The 22,369-nt window shown below is 40.7% G+C and overlaps 1 protein-coding gene across 1 annotated transcript; it reads right to left on the reverse strand.

Annotated features, from left to right (window-relative positions):
* Positions 1-1,022: 1,022 nt before the first annotated feature.
* Positions 1,023-13,748, reverse strand: TTN9 (titan9). Its single transcript, XM_088974077.1, has 9 exons — positions 13,653-13,748; positions 13,324-13,371; positions 13,169-13,238; positions 12,673-12,763; positions 12,525-12,586; positions 4,236-4,543; positions 4,120-4,153; positions 3,893-4,018; positions 1,023-1,496 (listed from the first exon to the last, which is right to left on the reverse strand). The coding sequence occupies exons 2-9, from the start codon at positions 13,369-13,371 to the stop codon at positions 1,306-1,308; spliced, it is 930 nt and encodes a 309-aa protein (XP_088830203.1). The 5' UTR covers positions 13,653-13,748; the 3' UTR covers positions 1,023-1,305.
* Positions 13,749-22,369: the final 8,621 nt, after the last annotated feature.

Here is a 22,369-nt window from a genome sequence, read left to right on the forward strand (position 1 = left end):
AAAAAAATGTACATACAAATATATTTATAGTTTTATACATGCAAAATTACTTACAGGTATATTGAATACACATACAAAAGTATTTACATGTAAGGTTCAAAATATTGATACGCCCGAGGTGTATCAGACAGTACTAGTAGTTCTTTTTTAATTTTTTTTTCAAATCCGGTTCGGAGGGGCCAGTTTAAGGTCCATCCACCCCCTAAACTAGTCAAAACCCCGATACACCCTCTGTAGGAACATATTAGAAAGTTTCCGATATGATATATATCGGCCAATACAGGCCAATACGTATCGATATTTTGAACCTTACATTTATAAAAACATACATGCAAATATGAAATTAAGTTGGATTCAGATTGGGTCAGGTTGGTCAAGGCCTCAACCTAACCTAACCCAAATTTAAGTCAGGTTTATACTTTCGACCCTAACCCAAACTTCAACCCAACCCTACGTTTCCAGGCCATGTTTGAGCTAACCCAGCCCACATTGCAACCCCGTATGTAATAGATGATGCCTTGAGTTCAACTATGATACCATAATGACATGAATGATGATAAGCAGAAGATCCAGAAATACACGTAAGTGATGTAACCAACCAGTATCAATGGTCAAAGTATTCACACCACGAGCTGAAGGAGTGTATTGATACTTTGAACCCACTGGCTTAGTTTCATTTTCTTTTTTCCAAAACCTGCTCAGATGGATTGGTCCAAGGGCTGCTACCCCATGAAATGGGTTTTGACCCCAAAAGCGTTAAAATTTCACGTATTAACAGGTCACTAATACAATATGATACGCTTGATATGGGACTATCAAAATTTTGAACCTTGCTCGTACATAAAACTGGTTCACCCACTCCAACTGGGTCTGGGTAACAGGAAGCCGGCAGAGCAACAAGTTCACGGTGAGCGGTTGACCTATGACCCATTACATAATTTCGTTTTATTCTCCAATTTTTACTTCGAATCATGATGAAATGGGGTTCCTGGTCTAAGCCAGGGAGAGGAGAGAAAAAACCCTTGGATTGCAATCTTTGTAATCCGTTATGAACCAATGGTTGGAATAGCATAAGTACAGTCGTTTCAAAGGTTCATATCCAAGCTAATATATCACAAAAATATACAAAATTACAACATGCTTAAACCCAGAAGATACAGTCACCCAAGAAAATAATTAAAAGGTAACACAGCTTCTGAATAGAAGCAGCATTGTTGCTACTGATGCTAGACTCAGTAAAGAACGAGTGACATTACATGCATTACAGGCTTAAAAACAGCATATGGGACTACTGGAGAACAAGCATCAAGGATGCAGCTTGATAACCCGAGAAACTCTCTCGAAGAAGATGGGACACATGCTTGTGCTGAACATCATTACCTCCCTCATCCACTCTGGAGCCACTCTCTCAAAAGTTCCCAGAGATGCAACACGATACAATAGCTCTGCATCCTCCCCAGCCGGTTTATTAACCCATGTCAGACTGAATGAATAACCTGTAAACCAAAAACAAATTTCAAAATAAAGAGGAAAAACACTGTAAAATGATGAACTAATCTATAACTACTATCTTAAAGCATTTGATTAGTGTACAGTAATTGGGTGAGAGCATAACATGTGGCACACTGTTTATTTGTCATGCTTGCTTTATACTTCCAAGTTCCAATGTGTCCTCTCCTTCCCTTCCTCTTCTTTTTTTCCGGTCTCCCCGCTCGCCCTATTCTGAAGAGAAGCTTGCCATACAAGCCTCTCGCTTCAAGAGCCTTCTTTTAATCAAATTGCTCATGCCATTGCACAGAAGGCTAAACGTTTAGTCAGAGAGGTGGTGTGGTATTAATGTAATTATGTAAATGTTGTTTTTTCATGATGTGTAGTTCAGTTACCTACTGTAAATAGGGGTGTATCTCTTTGTACTCTTTTCAAACAGCATTTGACCCAATCCAATGTGTGTAAGGAAAGGTAGTGATTGATGCCTCTCGTTTAATCAACCCACAAACTATGATACTTGGCCAAGAGCCAAGGCAAACAGCATCTAAGCTTGGACATCTAAATAAACCATCCATCCGGGTGAATACTTGATGCATGTCCCTCATGTGTCATCTATTCCTTTGTTGTGTGCTTTGTATTTTTATCTATTTGTCTCACATCAACTGTTCTTTCAGGCTTTGATCCATGGATTGAATAGGCATTACTACTCAATAGCCACAGGAATGAACTCGAAGAAATGGTACTCAACTTATAGAAGTGGATTGGACTGACACTAGAGCAGTTTGATACCCATGCCAGAACTAATGAGCAAACTATTCAGGTAAGGAGAGGTCTCATCTCCTAGCTTTGTTCTCTTTTGCTCCATTGCTATTATACCTGGCACACTCAGTTTTCATCCTAACTGTTGACTCCGAACATCTTTTCAGCAGGGTATCATTAGAATAAGTGAATTTATTATAACAAGATGCATATGATCATTAACATTTTATTTATCATGATATTTTGCCATAAGGTCCTGTCAGAGGCTCCTATCTGTTGCATCTTTTAAAAGCAAGACAACCTTTTTACCATAGAATTTTTGGAAGCTCCATTTTGACATCCTCTTATATTCACTTGGCATGTTGTGTGATGAGCAGGAGATGCTAAATTTGGCGATCAAATACAATAAGGTGGTTTAGGAGGACGATGAGATGCCACCAGAGAAGCTAGATATTGCAAATGTTAGCAGAGAAGGTGCCAAGAAGCATCTGGAAGAATTGAGAACAGGTGTTACATTTGGACTATATTAGCTTCATTTGATTCATTGAAAAATTGGGGACGGAAGATTTGATTTGAAAAGCATATGATCTATATTCATTTTATTAAAATTGTATTTTTATTATATTTGTTTTAAAGTTCTTATTTTTCTTTTTGTTTTCAATTTACTTTCTTTTTACTTTTTTGACCATTAATATCTTTGCAATCACAAGTGTCACCCCATACTGCACAAATGGCCAGAGCAACCACAGTTACGAGAGAGAGAAGGTTCTAAGGCACAGAGATGATCTACCACTCTTCCGCCCTCATGACCGTGCTGACCAAGGCCTTTCCACTAGTACTTAATTAAAAGAGATCATGCTATACTTTTGGTTAAGTTTGCAAATATGACACTCGAAATCAAAGATTTGAATGCCAGTTAAACCATCTAAAAAAGCTAAGCTAAAGGGAATTGGAAACAACTAGCAAGCAACATCTTCAGCCTAAAACACCTTGTCACTCTTTCAAAATAAGCCTACTTGTGTAGATAAGTTTCATGTTAAAATATAAAATCTTTGACAGCAAATATTAGTTTTGAAAACCACCAATACAAGGTGGGCATATTCCTGATATCAACCATGGAATTGAAGATGTTGTGAATTCAGTGGGTAAAGAGTCTAATTAGTGGTATGAATACAAGAATTCAATGGGAAAAAAGGTCAGCTAATGGTAGATGCACTAGCTAAACAAGGAATATTCAGTAGCCAATTATACTGGGCTTGTTTGTAATGAGAAAGTTGGCCGGATGAGGTTTCACCTTGCACCTCCCCTTTGTAATCTTCTTTTTCTTCTTAATATACTTTTGTTTTCTTATCAAAAAAAAAAAACATGTGAATTCAGTGGGTCCCCTATCCAGTAGATGATCTGGATCAGCCATAAGATCCCTCCATGTGGCAGAAATAGATAATTTAATGAAGGGAAGCCTCCTACTTGACCTGACTAGTCGACCATTTCCCCATATATACATAATTACATATACATACACAGAATGTAATCCACCAGTTGAAGTAAAAGCCTAAGAAAAGACCTATAGAGAATTTTAGACATCAAATAAAGAATCCATGAAGCTGAAAAAATTGGACAATGTCATTCTGGATTGAACAATTACCACTTGACTGATGAAGTGCTGAAACAGACAATCCTTCTGTTTGAATAATTGCAGAGAATTTCATGCCAACTAAGCACTCCACAAGGACTTGAAATAGACAATTGGCAGCTCCAGTGTTACTACCTCCTAAAAATTTTGGTAACCAAGCCTAGTTAAACATATGGCACTGTGCCCAAGAAGAATGTCATCAATAAGCCCTAGTTAAATGTATGACACATAACACATACCTAAACCAGCCACATCTCTTCTACAGCATTCAGGCTGAAAAGTTGCACATCCAGGGTCAAGGTAAAAATGGAAAGCCAAAAATTTGACTCAATGTGAAAAAAGTTACAATACGTACCAGCAGAATGTTTCTAGGTGCACCATTATCACACAAGTGTGAATCTCTTTCTAATTCTCTCACCTCATCATGCTCATCTTGAACACTGGCATGTGGAACAAATCTTACTTCTGTCTGAGTTCCCACATGCCTACCGTGCTTTTGTGGCATCTTTATAGTTGACTGATCAGATAAATCACTTGGCCCAACTTGAGGATCTTGAAAAGATCTAATTTGTGCAATGTCATTGTTTCCACCTTCTATGATGCAGCAGAGTTGCTCTCGTGGCATGTTGTGAAGTCTCTCAACTTCTTCGGCCAGATCTTTATCTGTTAGATGTTCATTTGATTAACAGCAAGAGAACTTAATCAGAACATGGAAATGGAATATAGTTGGCCCTAACTGTGACATACATGTATATCATCACTCATCATCATAGATTTTTTTTATCAATCACAGAAACTATATCATTAATTAAGAAGAAAATTAGTACAACTGAAGAGAAAGAAAGGGAAGGGATAAACTCTCTTAGCCCTTCCCCAATGGAAAAAATTACAACAAAGCCCAAAATAAGTTATTCCTTCCCACCAAGGTTCAAAGTACCAAAATATATCAGGGTGTATCAGCTGATACGTATCATATTGGTGACCCCCCAATACACCCCTATTGGGTGTTTTGGGGTCTGACCTGGTTCAGGAGGTAGATGGGCCTTAAACCGACCCCCCTGAACCAGTTTGAAAAAAAAAAGTATAGGCACAACTCGATACAAGCTGATACGCCCCAACCGGCGTATCGGCCTGTGTCAATATTTAGAACCTTGCTTCCCACTCCTTGTTTAGCAAGTGTATCAGCAAAGGCATTTGCATCTCTCAAGTTGCTTCTAATCTATGATGATGAGTGAAACATGGCATTGTTGGGGAAATGGTTGTGGAGATTGCATCTAAGGCACAAGGAGAAAGGTAAGGCGTGAGCCTTATTGAAAACAGCGCAAAAATTTTTTGAAAAAGAATAAAAAAAAGAAAGAAAAAATATAAAAAAGCATATTTAAATTTAAAAACTTCAGAAAAATTACAAAGAACATATGTCTATGTTTATCAAACACAAACTTGAATTTCAAATTTTCAAATGATTATTTCTTTTTTATCAATAATGGAAACTTTTATTAATAAAAGGAGATGGAAAAGATACAACAAGGGGGTAAAATCTCTTACCCCACCCTAAAAATAAAACATCACATTACAATACAGCCCAAAAGAAACTAGTTCTACCCACCCCTTGTTTAGCTAGATAATCTGCAAAAGAATTGAAACTCCTCTAGGACCACTGAAACTGAATTTGCATGTCTTGAGTGAGCTGGTAAATTCTCTTTTTTTTTTCATTCGAGAACTTCCATAAATTAGCCTCTTCCTTCTGCAGCCAGTTAATAGCCAGTTTCGAATCACCCTCCATCAGCAGCTTACTAATATTCAGCTGTTTGGCTCTTTTTATTCCTTCTAATACTGCTGAAATTTCAGCTCTCAGAGAATCCCCCCAACCTATAGGCCCTGAAAACATGGTCATAATCCGACCTTCATCATCCCTGAACACTCCTCCTATACCTGAAGGGTCTGGGTTTCCTTCACTGCTGCCATCAAAATTCAATTTAGTGAACCCCATAGTTGGAGGAGACTAAGTTGGAACAGGGGCTATCAACCGAGTAGACCAGGCAACTGCTTTCCATTTCCTACTGAGAAGCCTTCAAAAAGCTTCATAGACTTGACCCAATGAACCACCCTAATGTAGATTAAATCAATGATGGCTTCTTTGTTCTTTTCTTTTTCCTGGAAAGTTCGTTGGTTTCTTTCTTCCCACACTGTCCAGCATACAGCTGCTCTTATACATCTCCACAAGATCTTACCTCTCTTTTTTAAACACCTCACAGGAGCAAAGTTAAACAAGCTTTGCAGAGTTGGGGGAGTGGGCCACCTGCAACCAAAAAGAGAGAAAAACCAAATCCAGATTTCTGAAACAAAAGGATAGGAAACAAATAAATGATAATAGCTCTCACCATTCTTCTTACATAAGATACACCAGTGCGGGGATAAACACCATCTTGGCCTTTTCTTTTGAAGTAAGTCACAAGTGTTACACTTTCCTAGGATAGCTTCCCAGCATAAAGCACCTACTTTGGGAAGAATTGGTCTAACCCAAACTTCCGGAACCGGGAAAGGAAAATCAAGGGCCGAATGGGAATGGGTTAATTCCTTGAAAAAAGAAGAGCATGAAAAAATACCCAAGGGAGTAGGAGCCCAAATCCTACTGTCCAATCTAGATGGGTCAACAACTACCTCCTCCAAAAGCCCAGGTTCCAAATAGGGCAAGAATTAGAAAAAGTTAGGAAAGTAGCAACAGGTTCATTTTTAAACCTTGAGAGAGAGAACAAAGAAGGATACTACTCTTTCAGAGGTGTGTTACCCACCCAGATATGTTCCCAAAATCTTACAAAGTTACCAGAGCAAAAGGTCATACCTGATAAAAGGAAGGATGGAAGAATAGCATGAATAGACTTCCAGGGAGAAGCTCTTGTAGCCCTAGATGAAACACAAGTCCCAGTCATCTGCCTCTTGCCCATGAATACTTAGGACTATTTTAGCCCACAGGTTATCCTTTTGCTTTGTCAATCTCCATAACCATTCCCCCAACAGGTCTTCATTCTTCTTCTGCAAGTTACCCAAGCCAAGACTACTATTCTTTTTTTGCTCTATTTACCAGATCCCACCTAACTCTATGATCCCTTTTCTCCTCCCCAAGTTCCCATAGGAAATCTCTCACGAGTTTCTCCAACACCCTACACACTCCCTCAAGAATTTTAAACATTGACAGAAAGTAGACTGGGAGGTCTGCCAAGGTTGCTTTAATCAAAGTTATCCTACCACCCAAAGATAGGTATTTTTCTTCCATGAAGCTAGCCCTTTTGTGAATTTCTCAATCACCGGATTCCAAAAGTCCCTTTTGCTAGGATTATCCCCTAAAGGAAGTCCCAAATATTTCAGTGGCCACTGTGCAATCTCGCATCCCAATATTTGGGCCCTTTCTTCCACCTCTTCGGCCCTCATATTAATACTAATCACACAACTCTTATCAAAGTTGACTTTGAGGTTGGTCACATGTTCAAAGACATTAATCACCCGTTTTAAGTTTCTAACCCACCTAATTTCATCCCCTCCACAAAACAAAATTGTGTCATCCACAAACTGTAAATGAGTGATCTGAACCCCATCCCTCTCAACTTTCCAACCACTTACCAAACCCCTAGAATCTGTCCTCTCCATAATCCTCCCCAAAACTTCAACAATCAGGGTAAAAAGAAAAGGGGACAGGGGGTCCCCTTGCCTAATACCCCTAGTAGCTGGAAAGTGATCCACCACCCTACCATTCACTAGAATTGAATAGTGGCAGGTCCTAATGCACCCTTTTATCCACTTACACCACCTATGCCCAAAACCAAAAGACCCTAGCACTTCCAACAACATAGATCAATCAACCAAGCCATAAGCCTTTTCTATATCCAATTTACACACCAACCCTTTCTTCCCATTTCTTTTGAAATCTTCCACACTCTCATTTGCTATTAAAATTTGATCCACAATTTGTCTATTCTTCACAAATGCACCTTGGTTAGGGGAAATGATTGTCCGAAGAACCTCTCTAATTCTACGCAAGAGAACCTTGGCAATGATTTTGTAGAGGCTATTAACCAAACTAATGGGTATGAACTCCTTAGGGTGGCAAGCTCCCTCCTTTTTTGGGACTAATGCAATGAAAGTAGAGTTCAGACCAGGGTTAATCACCCCTCTTTCAAAGAATTCTGAGAACACATTCTGAATGTCATCCTTAATAATCTCCTAAAAGAATACAAATATAAAAGAAGTTAAAAGCCAATTTAACTCTCCATGTCTCCATGGTGTTAAGCACTTCAGACTCAATACCACAATAATCATTGAATCACTACATCTAGTAAATGGTAATCCACACATGACACATCACATTCACATCATAGACCAAGATCAATATTAATAAAAAAAAGTGGCAACTTAAAATCTTAAACAAAAAAAGAGTAGATGTTTAAGTCTTTAAAACAAAGCTAGATGAAATAAAAGTCTAAGGCCTCGTTTGCTTTTTGGTAAGTTACTTACCCAGGTAAATGCAGTTACCTGGGTAAGTTTTTCCTGGGAAACACTTACCCGGGTAAGTGCATTTACCCATGTTCTTTTATTTCTCAAGTAAATAAGGCAATAACCATTTTGACCATAAAAATCCATTATTAAAAAGGGCATTTTTGTCCCATTCAAGTGTTGGCAACTTTCCCCCTAGGCAGGAAAGTTATTTACCCATCTAGGAGATGGGTATCACTTACCCGGGTAAGTGATAGATAGGAAAATAAACTTTCCCTAGTCTCCACATAAATCTAAAAAAAAAAGGAACATGGGATTCTTGGTCAATGGGAACCAAAATCCCATTGACCAACTTCCCCACCTCTCAGAATCCGAAAAAAGAGCACCCCCTAAGTGTCTAACACTATCACTCATCATCGATGTTTAGAAAACCAAACAAGAACGGCCAATTAGACCAGTTGAACCATGAACCACACCACTGGCCAGTTTGATCCTTCTACCCTAAAACTCTTAACTTGTGAAAAAATGGTCAAAACAAGTTGACCGGCTGGTTTAACTAGAAAACCGATGAACCAGTCTCAATGTCCCACCCAATCTCTAAATGAATGGAAACTTGAAAATGGTAATGGCAAGACTCAAACCCATGACCTTTTATTTGTATATAGTCCTAATAGTGATACCATTAAGCCACCTTTTCACTTGTCATCATTTATGCCTCTTTAATGTATATATTGCTTTAATACACATATTTTAAAGAAAATGTAAGTTAAGAGACTTAAACACTAGTCCTTTGCTTTAAAACTTAAGAATGTAACCATCTATCCATCGCATTCAAATATAATAATATTTGAAAAATATATTATATAGCATTTATTAACCTGAAATATATGTACATAAATATTCTATCATCACAATTCGACCTCCGATTTAACCACAATTGAACCTCTAATTAGTGAACCTCTCCCTTTCCTAGTTCTATGCCCAACCCGATTCTCTAAACATTGCACATCACTCATTTCCCCATTCACTCTTCACTTCCACAATCTTCCTCATCATCTTCTTCATTTGGAACTGATGTGATTCAGTCCAATAAAAAACTTTAAAATATTTCACATTATAACAAAAGAGAAAGAAGAAGAAGAAGAGGGAGAAGAAGTGAGAAGAAGTGAGAAAGGACTTCGATGGTCTCTTCTTCCACCTCTCTATTCTTTTATTAATCTTACTAAGATTGAATAAATTACAAGTCCACCCTTAAGTGGGCATCCATCTCATCAACATACTATAAGAAAGCATAAAAAAGAATCAAGGACCATAGGGAAAAGGCACATTAAGAAACAAAACAAGGAAGAACTAACAATAAGAGAGTAATGGCCTAGGGCCCATTAGGCCCAACCTCTCTACACTCCCCCTCAAACTAAGCATAGATATCAATCATGCCCAATTTGCTTATATAGTGAATCAGCTTTCATTTGGGAACACCTTTTGTCAAAACATCAGCCAACTATTCTTTAGAAGCAATAAATGGCAGGCAGACTTCTTCTGAAGCAACTCTCTCCCGTATAAAGTGCTTGTCAACCTCTATGTGCTTAGTTCTATCATACTAAACAGGATTATGTGCAATGTTGATAGCGGCCTAGTTGTCACAATATAGCATCATTGGCTTTTAATAATCAATACCCAATCTTTTAAAAGTGATCTCAACCACAAAATTTTGAAACTCCATGTGCCATTTCCCTATACTCTGCTTCAGTCAAGGATCTAAAAACTATAGACTACATATTACTTCTCCATGACACAATGTTCTCTGCCACCATAGAATAGTAACCTAAAGTAGATCTCATATCATCAATACATCCAGCCTAATCAACATTAGTGTATTCTTCCAGCTTCATGTGCCCATGCTTAGCAAACAAGATATCCTTCCCTAGAGTCCCTTTCAGGTAACACAAAACCCTCTCCGCAACTGCTAAATGTGTATATCTGAGAGAATGCATGATATAACAACTTCCCAAGCAATCTCTAGAATGCTCCCCTATCGGTCAACAGTTCACCATCAGTAGTTAAAAGCTTGTGATTGAGGTCTATAGGAGTGGATGTTGGTTTAGCACCTAGTTTGCCAGTCTCTACAAGAAGATCAAGAACATACTTACGTTAAGAAATGAAAATACCATCCTTAGACCTGGCAACTTCAATTCTCAAGAAATATCTGAATTCACCCAAATCCTTAATCTCAAACCCAGTGTTAAGTAATTGGTTCCAGCCTTCTCTACAAGAAGATCAAGGAACTTTTGGTCATGCTTTTAGCCCCCAAAAGACCTTCCCCTTGAATCTTTAATTCACTTCCAACCTTCTCTATTTTATACGTGATGTTAACAGCCACTACTTCAAACAAAAGAAACTTGAACTTCACCTTTTAAGCAAAAAGGAACTTATCTGATTGAAATCAAACATCCAGAAATCACTCACAATGAGGACTTCTAATTCAGAAATCACTCACGATCAAGAAACACGACCAAGAAATCACTTCTCAGCCAAGAATCATCACCCAAAAACCATTTACAGTCAACTATAACTGTCCAAGAATAAACCACAGTCAAAGAACAATTCTGGGAGTAAGAAATGATCGTGGGGTTCTGAAAAAACTTGGGAAAAATGACAGGAAAAACAGAGATCTGTCAAAAACCCTAAAGAAATTACAGAAAATTAATCTCAACAGGGTATTGATTGTTTTCAATCCAATAACAGCTCCAGCAAGTCTTAAACCTTGTCTTTCTCTTTGAGATTATAGTTGTAAGTTGTTAGAAGTAGAATATGTCCACAATATCAAGAGAAGTGTCCTCGAAGGACAATAGGACTGGTGGGAGATCCTCAACCTAGAAAACCCAAATCTGCAGTCTACAAATCACCAGTGTGTTGTTAAACAAATACAACTTCAAATAATGGTCTGTTTCAGCCAAGCTTTTTATTACTTCCCAGGAACTTATGGGCTATATAAATGGACAGAAGAAGGAACCTAAAGAGGATGATGTTGAATACTCAACCTGGCACCTTAGCACAAGGAGAATGCCACTATTATGTCATGACTGCTTGCTTCAATGACTCCAAGGATAGCAAGGACTGTTCACACTTCCCTATAGCCTCTAAGATTTGGAAGGTGTATAAAGCCTACGAACAGTGGAAGAACAACACAAGAATTTATAGACTAACCCAAGATATTGTTGCATTAAGGCAAGGGAATATGTTTATTTCAACTTATCTTACAATCTTAGGACTATGGGAAGAACTGGACCACCATCTTGTACTTGACTAGGAAATGCAAGAGATAAGGAGAGACATGATAAACAAATACAAGAAGGCAGAGCTTTTAAGTTCTCGGCTGGCCTAGACCCAATATATGAAAGTATAAGATCCCAAAATTTGGAAATAGATGAGCTTCTAGATTTACATCGAAGAAAAGAGATGCATTTAGACACCAAGTGCAGCCTATTGAGCATTTTGCCTTGATTTCTTCAAGCCAGGAGGAGGGGGGGGGGGGGGGGGGGGGCAAGCATTCAGACAAGAGACACCTCAAGTGCTCTCATTGTGGAGCCTCAGAAGAAACAAATAGCAAGTGGAAATGTTGTCATAAGTCACAAAGAGGAGATGAAACAAACTAAATGGTTAACAAGTGGGAAAGGAGGTTGGCTAATGGATTGATAGATGCTTTAGCTAAACAAGGGGTGATGTGGACCATTTGTATTGGGCTCAGTTGTAATGAAGAGGTTGCACCTCATATCTTTCCTTGGACCCTTGTAATCATTGCCATTCCTCATCTTAATATTTTTACTTGTCAAAAAAAATCAAGGCAAACAAGTACAATTGTTCAAATATTTAGAAGCTGAATTGACCTCTTAAACAATAACATAAGATGAACCATCCACTTAAATAACAATAACTACCATTATGTTTGGTTTGAAGGAAAAGGTAGGGAAAGGAAGGGAAGGTAGGGAAACCTATACAAGCCTGTAAAGGTTTCCCTACCTTTTCCTTCAAACCAAACACAGCTTAAGAGAATGATCAAGGAATTCATGAGAATGCAAAATACCTACACCATAAGAATTTAAATAATAATTTGAAAGAGTAATTAACATCCATTAGGCAATCAGCTGTTTCTTACTTTTGTTATTCTCTTCCATCAAAAGCTTTTGGTATTTGACATATTGGCGCTCCTTGGACAATCTGCAACCATATAATCTACGTTTTAGGATTTTTGCTTCGTGCAGCCTTAAAGATTTGACTAATAAATAGTTTTGGAAAACACATGCCTAATAGATTTCACTTCATCCTTCAAGTCACTTAATTGCAAGCGTAACCTCTCATTTTCTTTTCTCAAGTGATCTATCAATTCCTCTGCAGCTGCAAGCAACAAGGAAACAAAGTATCGTTGTGCTCAGAAACCTAAAAATCTTTATGCTAACCATACATCAATGAAATCCAATATTTACTACCTTATGCCTAATATGAATCAGTCTCAAATAAATACATAAAAATAGACCAAACATTTTATAACTCAACACAGCAACACATACAAGATTACAAGGAAAACAAAAGGTAATGAAAACATTAATTCTATAGATGTCTCAATGTACACTGAAGCTCGTAAATCTAACACCCAGCTATGTATATCCGCATGGATATCATGTTCATGAAAGTCAAAAAATTAAGCCCCCGCAAAGATACTAAGCTTGCGTGTAATTCAAAACCCAGATTAGAAAAGAAAGAAAGAAAAAACAGTAAATAAAACATCCGAGAAATGCATACCCGACACATAATTCATAAACTTTTCTTCTTGTTCGTGATTGAGCTGCTCCATTTCAGATTCCCTCTTTCTCTAAGCACATTAAAGCGTGAACCCTTCAGGATAGTATTTTGAAAATAACAGAAAATTTGAGAATGGAATCAAAACAAAGCAAAACCTTCATGTTGGTGTACTTATCGTATAGTTTAGAGTACAGAGCCTCCATCTGCATCAGAAATCAACAAAACCCAATAAATTCCACCTCTAAAAATTTACCCAAGTAGGAAACGCTTGCAACAAGAGCAATGCCTTGAGTAATTCAAACCCCAAATACCTTGTCTTTTTCCCCCTGTATCAACACAAACAAATGTCAAAACTTTTAAAATGGAAAATGCAGCTACAACTCATAAAATGAACAAAAGATCCATTAAGCTTTCCCCTCTTGCAATGATTCTACAAATTGAACTAGGGATAGAGTAATCAGACAACAGACCTTCCAGAACCAACCTTCACATCAACCGTAGTATAACGCAGAGCAGCTCGAGCGGAAAGCGGGTAAATTTTGCGGAGATTGCAGAACACCTCAAAAAAAAGGCGGGAAAATTGCTTTGGAAATGGAAAAGGGGTTTCGAGGTCTCAGCTTTGTTTTATACATTGGGACTACATACGGGTGGATTCGAATTCACATCAGCACCCCACAAATGCCCCATGGCACATCCTCACCTTGTATTGGTAATATCTCCAGATGAAGTCGACACCATCTCCCGTATTTATCATTGGGATATTTACATCGGAAAGCATATTGACGTATGCATTGGCTGAACCATTCCCATTAAGACTTAAATGAGATAGGGAAGGGGTTAAGCACCCTTCTCCCACCTAGGTGGACCCATATAAGGATTTCAAAGCAAACATAAATTAAAACAAGCAATTCATTGATTAACTAAGAGCAATTAATAATCAATACAACTAAACAAAGTCATCAATGAACCATCACAAGAAAAAAGAAACTAGTTAACTTATTTTATTTCCTTTTTTTTATCGTTTGTTTATGTAATCTCCTCATGGAAACTCATTTTATCTTTATTCCCTTTTTTTTATTTTTATGGAATATTTTTTATTTTTATTATTATTTTTTTATTTTCTAATTTTTATATATTTTTTTACCATTCCCCTTTCGGTGGCTTATTTCCTCCTACCACCTAAACATGATTAAACCTATACTAGCCTCTCCATTTTGCCTTTGACATTACTTTTTTTTGTTCTCTTTTTTTTTATTTTCCTTTTTATTTTTTATTGTTCTATTATTTTTCCCTTTTTATTATATTTTTTTTACCTTTTTTATTATGTTTTCTCTTTTTTGTTTGAGTTAATCTACTCCTCTCGGCCACTCAACCTTTTCACTCGAGAACTCATACTGATAACCTTCTCTAGCTACTGTATTAATGATGTCAAATAGCTAGATAAACTCTGGCTCCGTTCAGTAAATAAGGGCTAAGTAAATCAACAATCAGAGAATTTAGACTCATGCAACCAAGAACATAACTGATGTGGCGTAATCCGGTTGCTCCCTGTTGGATATTGGCGTGGCTGCCAACAACGACGGGAACTGGGTTCCTGAAAGAGATGAGTCAAAGATCTCGGGGTGGCTCACCCGGCGAGGACATTTCGATGGCTAAGTTAGAACATAGTGGTAGTAGAGAGCTTGAAGATGATAACAGTGAGAGAGCTAGAGAGCAAAGATCACACACAACAATTAAAAAATGTACCTTCGCCCCTGGGGGGCGGAGTCTTTATACACTGTGGCCCAAGTGGGTGGAACGGTCACTGGATCTCTACTGTGATGAGACCTGTTGCGTATTAGGTGGATGAAACGCCGCCAAACGGTAATACTGTCCCTTCCCATTAGAACGGGGAGTAGGTGAACTAATGTTACTGTTATAAAGTACGGTCTTGGGGGATACAAAGCACAGAGGTGTGTTCCGCGAGGTTACCATGCGGAGGCCTAAATGGTAGGCGAGCTACTTGTAGGATACCGGATTGCTTGATAGTGAGCTAATTGGTAGCAAGCTTCTCGAGCTCGTGCTCAGGTCCGCCCCTGACATGAATGCCAAAGTGCCCTCGAACTGGGGTGATTCACCTGCCCGGGTTGGATTTGTAACGAACTTGGTTTCGTTATTCTTATCGTGATTTGGTACCGGGACAATCTTAGCTCGAAGTGACTTTAGTTCGGGGTACTAGCGTCTCAGCTCGCTTTGTAGCGAGCTGACTTATGCTGAGCTGTCACCCGTGTTGAGTCATGTCCACATGTCGATCTGATTACGTTGAGTTGTCGCTTACACCGAGTCACGCCCACGTGTCTCCCTGTCACGAGGTCAGGACAAATTCTCCCTCATCAATTACCCCCCACTCCTCAAGCTAGGGGTCTTGACCTGGTTCGGGGAGTTCATGATACGCCAAGTAGATTTGGCTCGAAGTCTGGCTGCTCTATCAGAAGGGTTGTGTGCGGTTCACGTGCGGACGTCAAGCGACCTATAAGCTCCGCGGATGCCAAAAAAGCGCTGAACCAATTTCGATCTCGAAGATCGTGCAGCCGGTTTTCTTACAAGCCGTCGGATTGCTTTAATCTCGATCGTTGCTTCTCTGATACAATGGCTATAAATAAGGAGACCCGAGACTCATTTCCTTCGCCACAAGCTTACTAGTCTTCGAACTGAGGTTGTGCTTAGCTTCTTTAACTCGGGTTTTCTAGTTCGCCATTTCCTCCTAATTCGGTCGTCTATTTTTGGTGAGTCTCCTTTTGCTTTTCTTCAGTTCTATTCAGTTCCATGTCTTCTTCTAGTTTTGATAGTCTTCTTGATGAGGCCGAGGAGGGTACCTCGGCCCAGGGCAGTAGCCAAGACGAGGCTACTCCGAGCTCAGAGGCAGTCTGTGGCCCTCCCGAGGTACAAGCACCTCGGGGGCACGAGAGGCCTTGGGTAGTCTGGCATCCATTTCTCACCAAGGTCGGGTGCTGGACAACTTTAGCCCTTCAACAATGACTTTGGACCAGCTTCAGACCTTAGTTCGCCGGTATAATCTCCCGAGCGAGTTCTCCTACAGTCTCCCCTCAGGTAACTTCCCTTGGGAACACGATCACGATGAGATCGTGATTTTAGAAGAACAGCTCATGGGTGGCCTTCGTTTCCCTTTGCACCCTTTAACTGTAGAGGTCCTAAAGTCCTTTGATATTGCTATAGACTAGTTACACCCGAACTCCATCCGCAATGTAGTAGGGACCATCTCACTTTTTTACGAGTATTGTCTTCCCCTCAACCTCGAGATTTTTTCTTCTATTCTGTCCATTAAGAAAAAATCTTCTTGTGCTCTTCCCGAGCACAGGAGAACTTATTACATGTCTCCTTGCCTGGGCTATAAGCTATTGCATGAACTCCCCAACAGGATCCCGGCCTGGAAACGGGATTACTTCGTAGTTTATAACCTTGAGGGGTGGCCCTTCCCAACCCACTGGAGGTCGGCGATTCAGGATTCTGGTGTTAGACTAGACCTAAAGACAAGGGAGACGCTCAAGTCTTAGGCGGAGGTTGACTTCCTTTGTACGGACTACCTTGTCGAAGACAAACTCGTGCGGGCCGGTTTGAGTCCTGGTAAGTCACCTTGGGTCTTTACTTTCTTAAGATTCTGATTAGTTCATGGCTAATCTTGCTTTTTATTTTTGTAGCTACCATGCCGGTCAATGCAGAAAGTCTTTTGAGAAGCTCTCAAAAGGGGAAGAAGAGGGTCGCGAAGAGGCCACACCAGGAGACCTCTTAATCGTGGAATTTGTCCCCACTGCGCCTCTCCCGGAAGAGGTCCGACCTGCCACTCCCAAGGCGGTTACGGACGAGGTCCAGCACAAGGGAGCTCGTTCTTGCGAGCTGGAGAGTTCGTCTGCACCCGTGAGGGCGGATACTGCTCCAGAGGGTTATCTCCTGAGCGTGAAAGAGAGCATCATGGACCACGTTCAAGCCATGTGCAAGAGTCAGGGTGCCCTCTTTTCTGACGAGATCGCAAAGTGGGTGGAGATGTCCACGAGCAGGCTCTTGGGACAAGTTGCCAGTCATTGTATGGTGGTAAGCATTCTGCCTCCTTTCTTTTCTGTTTTTTTTTACTGACCTCAATTTTTTTTTTCTGGTAGGCTAATTCTACTGGTCACGGACTGGCCTGCCAAGCGGCGATCCATTCAAAGGAAGCTCATGACGCCAAGGTGAAGTTGCAAAAGCTCCACCGCGAGCTGAACTTGACTTGGGGCGAGATACTCAGAGCCAAAAAGGGGCTTGAGGCCCAGAAGAAGCTGATCTTGTCCCAAGAAGGGCAGATCTCCTCACTAACTGAGGAGAAGGCGAGGCTTTAGCGGGAGGTCGCAAACCTCAAGGCCATGGCCAGAGAGTGTACCGAAATCTTTGAGACCACCATCACAGACAAGAGGAAGAAGGCCGTCAAGAGCTTCAAGGAGTCCCCAAAGTTCGAGGCCCTTCAGGTTGAATATGGCTCGAGCTCCTATCGCTCTGGTTTCAAGCTGTGCCGGTACTTGGTCCGTCAGAAGTTCCCCGATCTCGACCTTGGCGGGATCACGATGACAGGCTTAGACTTCGGGGTGGCCAAGGCAACGGATGAGGAGCCCGACTCCTCAGGGGAAGAGAGTGACACCGAGGTCGAAGTGGTGGACCCCTCTACGTGATGGCTTCTTGTTCTTTCTCTTTTTTCTTTTGAACTGTAGATGTACCCTCTCGGGCCGTTGAGCTCGGGTTTTAGTAAAATTCTTGTACTTAACTTTTTTGCTAATGAAATATAGAGTTTTTTGAGTAATCCTGAGTGCAAAATAATTCCAAGTGTGAGTGAGCTCCGAGCTGGGCAATTTAATGTATAGATCATCCAAACTGTCAAATTACCGAGCTAGCAACGAATAAGGATAACTGAAAGCATAAATTGTGTTACTCCGAACTTCGCAGGTTACCCCAAACTATTGATTTACCGAGCTCGGTAACGAGTAAGGGTAACTGGGGTGGAATAGACATTGTAGGGTTTTTACCCGAGTTGTCTTTACCTTAGGTGTTAGAAGTAGCTTGCTTATGCTAGCGAGGTAACCAGGTCTTATGCAGTACCTATGCCCTTGTTAGTTTGGAATTTTTTGGCCCTTAGGCTTTGGGAGGGACCTATAGTTCACTCTTGAACTTTGCCCATGCCGAAGTGGCGACTGGGTCTTCTTGTGGCACTTAGGTTTTGGGAGGGACCCGTAGTCTGCTCCTAAACTTCACCCATGCTGAAGTGGCAACTGGGTCTTCTTGTGGCCCTTAGGCTTTGGGAGGGACCCGTAGTCGGCTCCTAAACTCAGTTGCTCTTTGGAGACCTGTAAGGAACTAAATGTCAGAGGACCCAAGGTGCTAACCCGGTGGGGTCACTCTGATGGCTAAGTTAGTACTCTCATAGTAGACTACAAGCTAGAAATCACAATCTGAGAGAACTTGCTTACTTGTTTCTGAGGGTGGTGCCTTTTTAGTTCGTAATTAGAGGTAGTATCGCCTTATGTTGCTGATGTTCCATGCCCAAGGTACTCGTTTTTCTTTTAGAGTTTCGAGCTTGTATGTACCTTCCCCGAGTATCTGCTTTACTCGGTAGGGACCTTCCCAGTTTGGTCCGAGCTTACCTACGCTGGGCTCAAGCACCATAACTTTTCGGAGGACCAGGTTTCCTACACGGAAGTGTCGCTTCCTGACTCGGGCGTTATAATACTGAACTACTCTTTGCTGGTAGGCTGCGGTCCGGATATACACGAGATCCCGTACTTCTTCTACCAGGTCGAGGTTGGTACGGAGCTCATCACCATTTCCTTCATCATCGTAGGCTTCCAGGCGTAACATAGGTACCTCAATCTCGGCTGGGATTACCGTTTCCATGCCATAGGTGAGGTTGAAGGGAGTTTCTCCTGTGGCGGTTTTGACGGTAGTTTGGTAATCCCATAGTACGCTGGGAAACTCTTCTACTCATAGCCCTTTAGCTTGTGATAAGCGAGCTTTTAGTCCGCGAAGTATGGCTCTGTTCGTGACTTCTGTCTGCCCGTTCGCCTGGGGGTGTGCTAACGAAGTGAAGTTCTGCTATATCTCCATCTCAGCACACCAGTTTTGGAACATGATATCTTCAAACTATTTACCATTGTCAGAAATGAGCACTCGAGGCAGTCTGAAGCTGAAGGGATGAGAGATCCATCGTATGGATGCCCAAATCTTGTGGAATAAGGTGGGTGAATTTCAAAATATTTCTCTCCCTTCCAACTGGGAATCGAATTCCCTATTTAGAAAATCATATTTTCAATGATCAATCTTGAACTATAAACTAAACCAGATCTGAATGAAAAGGAGTACGAGAGAGGTATACCTGATACAGTGAAATATTATCTCTCAATGAAGGTGTTCACGCCCAATGAAGGATCCAAAGACTGCTCCCATTGAAGATGGTGCAGTGTAGGATGGAGCAGAATCAGTAGTGTTCTTCTCCAAGAACTTTGTCCTTCGCAAGAAACAACAAGATGGCACGTGAGCACAACTTCCTATCAATCCTTTCACAAAGAACTGATGTCAAGATCGAATCTTGGCTTCTCCCACAACTAGAGATCGAACTGGCAAACTGGGTGGCAAGAACAAGGAGGCGACAAGAAAGAATTCTGTAGGGTTGCTTAATTCTTCCTTTTGTGATTTCAGCTCTGAAGAGGATGTGAGTATGTGTCTCCTAAAGGCAGTCGCCCCCTCCTTCTTTTGTAACCCTAAAAGATCAGCTCCTAATCCAATTAGGGGCTGCTGATCCAAATCATATTTGGATCAGACATCCTTTTAGGTGATAAGGATAAACCCTTATCTTATCTGCAGATTAAATCAACCTTCTCCTAATCTCACTAGGAGGTTTCCAGATCTGAATCACATTCAGATCTGGACTCTCTAAGTGGATAAGGTTAAAACCCTATCCTATCTACTGATTCATCTCAGAATTCGCCCATATTTAACTTATTAAATTAGTCTAGTTCGAAATGGGCTTTAGGCCCATTAAGCTTATGTGCTCACTTAGTCTTCCTACCTGCTGCCCAATTGGGCTTCTTTGTATGGCATGGGACCCAAGCCTAGATCTACACGTCAGCCACATGGGTTTGGCCCAGCCTTTGTTACAAGGCCTGGCCGAATACACTATTATGTACAGTGCACCCCCTAAAACCCATCAAATGGGCTCTATGGGCCCAACACTTACCCTAAGTGGTCCTTAGGCCAAGCCACCTTGTAACACCAAGGGACTGTGGGCAGATGCAAGATTAGCCCATCAGGTATTATCCTTAATGGTCTTACACTCAACCTCTCATCCCATAATGATCATACACTGCCCGACAAGAGAGGACCTCTCCTTCGGCTGCAAGGAACAGTGTTGCACTTTCTGCTTATATGGATCCCGAGAATTAAAACCTTTTGCAAACATTTTAGAAACCATAATATATATACTTTTATATCTCATATAAAATATACTTTGCAAAATAAATTTCAACGATTGAATTCGGTTGCCGGCAGTCTTGGTTTTCATCAATGAGAATGCATCCTGTTAGACAGTTTTGTATGCCCTTAGCTTCAATCAAAATGATGTACTTTATGAATTTATTGTAAATGAATAAAAGTGCATATTTGATTCATGTTCCCTTTGTATGTTTCTGTGTAATACCCTTAAACTGGACACTTAATGAGACTCGTGTTAGTTTAGAATGTTCACAGCCAGTGGGTCGGTCTGGGAAGACCTATCCTAACAAGGCTGACACTGAGGTGCCACCAAGTCGGTTGGGGTGGCTTGTCTCAGCTACCAGGGTGAGACCCTAGGCACACACAGTGTGGGATTAATTGAATCTTTGAACTGGACCGGATTTCCAGTATTGCCCTGGACCTTGGAGATTGATGGGCAAAACTGGAAAGTTACACTCGACCCCTAGACTCGATTATGATACTGCACCAGGTGTCGGATTGGGCTGGCTTTGATGTACCAATCAGTGAGATCCTTAGTGGGGGTCAAAACCTGGGTATGTTGGGACAGTCTGAGAATTCATCTGAGTGGGTGATCATAGTGATAGGATCAGCCCCTTTGTCGGATAAAGGTAATGATCGGGGGTGCACTCTCACTGATGGAAACCAAGACTGCCGGCAGCCGATTTCAATCGTTGAGATTTGTTTTGCAAAATGTATTTTATATGAGATATAAAAGTATATATATTATGGTTTTGAAATGTTTGCAAAAAGGTTTTAATTCTCGGGATCCATATATGAGAGAGTGCAACACTGTTCCTTGCAGCCAAGGGAGAGGTCATCTCTTGTCGGGCAGTGTATGATCATTATGGGCTGAGAGGTTAAGTGTAAGGCCATTGAGGATAATGCCTAATGGGCTAATCTTGCATCTGCCCACAGTCCTTGGGTGTTAAAAGATGGCTTGGCCCAGGGACCACTTAGGGTAAGTATTGGGCCCATAGAGCCCATCTGATGGGTTTCAGGGGGTGCACTGTCCATAACAGTGTATTCGGCCAGGCCTTGTAATAGAGGTTGGGCTGAACCCATGTGGTTGATGTGTAGATCAATGTTTGGGTCCCACGCCATACAAGGAAGCCCAACTGGGCAGCAGTTTGGAAGGCTTGATGAATACATAACCCTAAATGGGCCTTAAGCCCATTTCGAACTGGGCTAATTTGATTAGTCTTTAAGGGGCGAATTCTGAGATAAGATCAGCTAATAGGATTGGGCCCACACCCTATCCACTCAGTGAGTCCAAGATCTAAATGAGATTTAGATTTGGAAACTTACTAATTAGATTAGGAGTTGGCTGATCTAATCTACAGATAAGATAAGGATTATCCCTTATCTTAAAGGGACTTGTAATCCATATATGATTTGGGTTAGCAACTCCTAATGGGATTAGGAGCTGATCCCTTTATGTCTATAAAAGGAACAGGGGGCGGCAGCCTTTAGACATCCAACAACATCCAATAGATACAAGTATAGTCTTCAGAGCTGAGATCACAAGAGGAGAGAATTCTGCACCCTGCAAATTCTCTCTAGCCGCCTCCTTCCTGTAGCCGCCTATAGCAGTTCGATCTCTATTCCTTGGGAGAAATCAAGATTGGATCTTGATTCCAATCTTTTGGAGAAAATATTGGTAGGAGTTGTATTCAC

This window comes from Nelumbo lutea, chromosome 2, assembly GCF_056320005.1.
Source record: "Nelumbo lutea isolate HS-2025 chromosome 2, American lotus-T2T, whole genome shotgun sequence".
NCBI lineage: Eukaryota > Viridiplantae > Streptophyta > Magnoliopsida > Proteales > Nelumbonaceae > Nelumbo > Nelumbo lutea.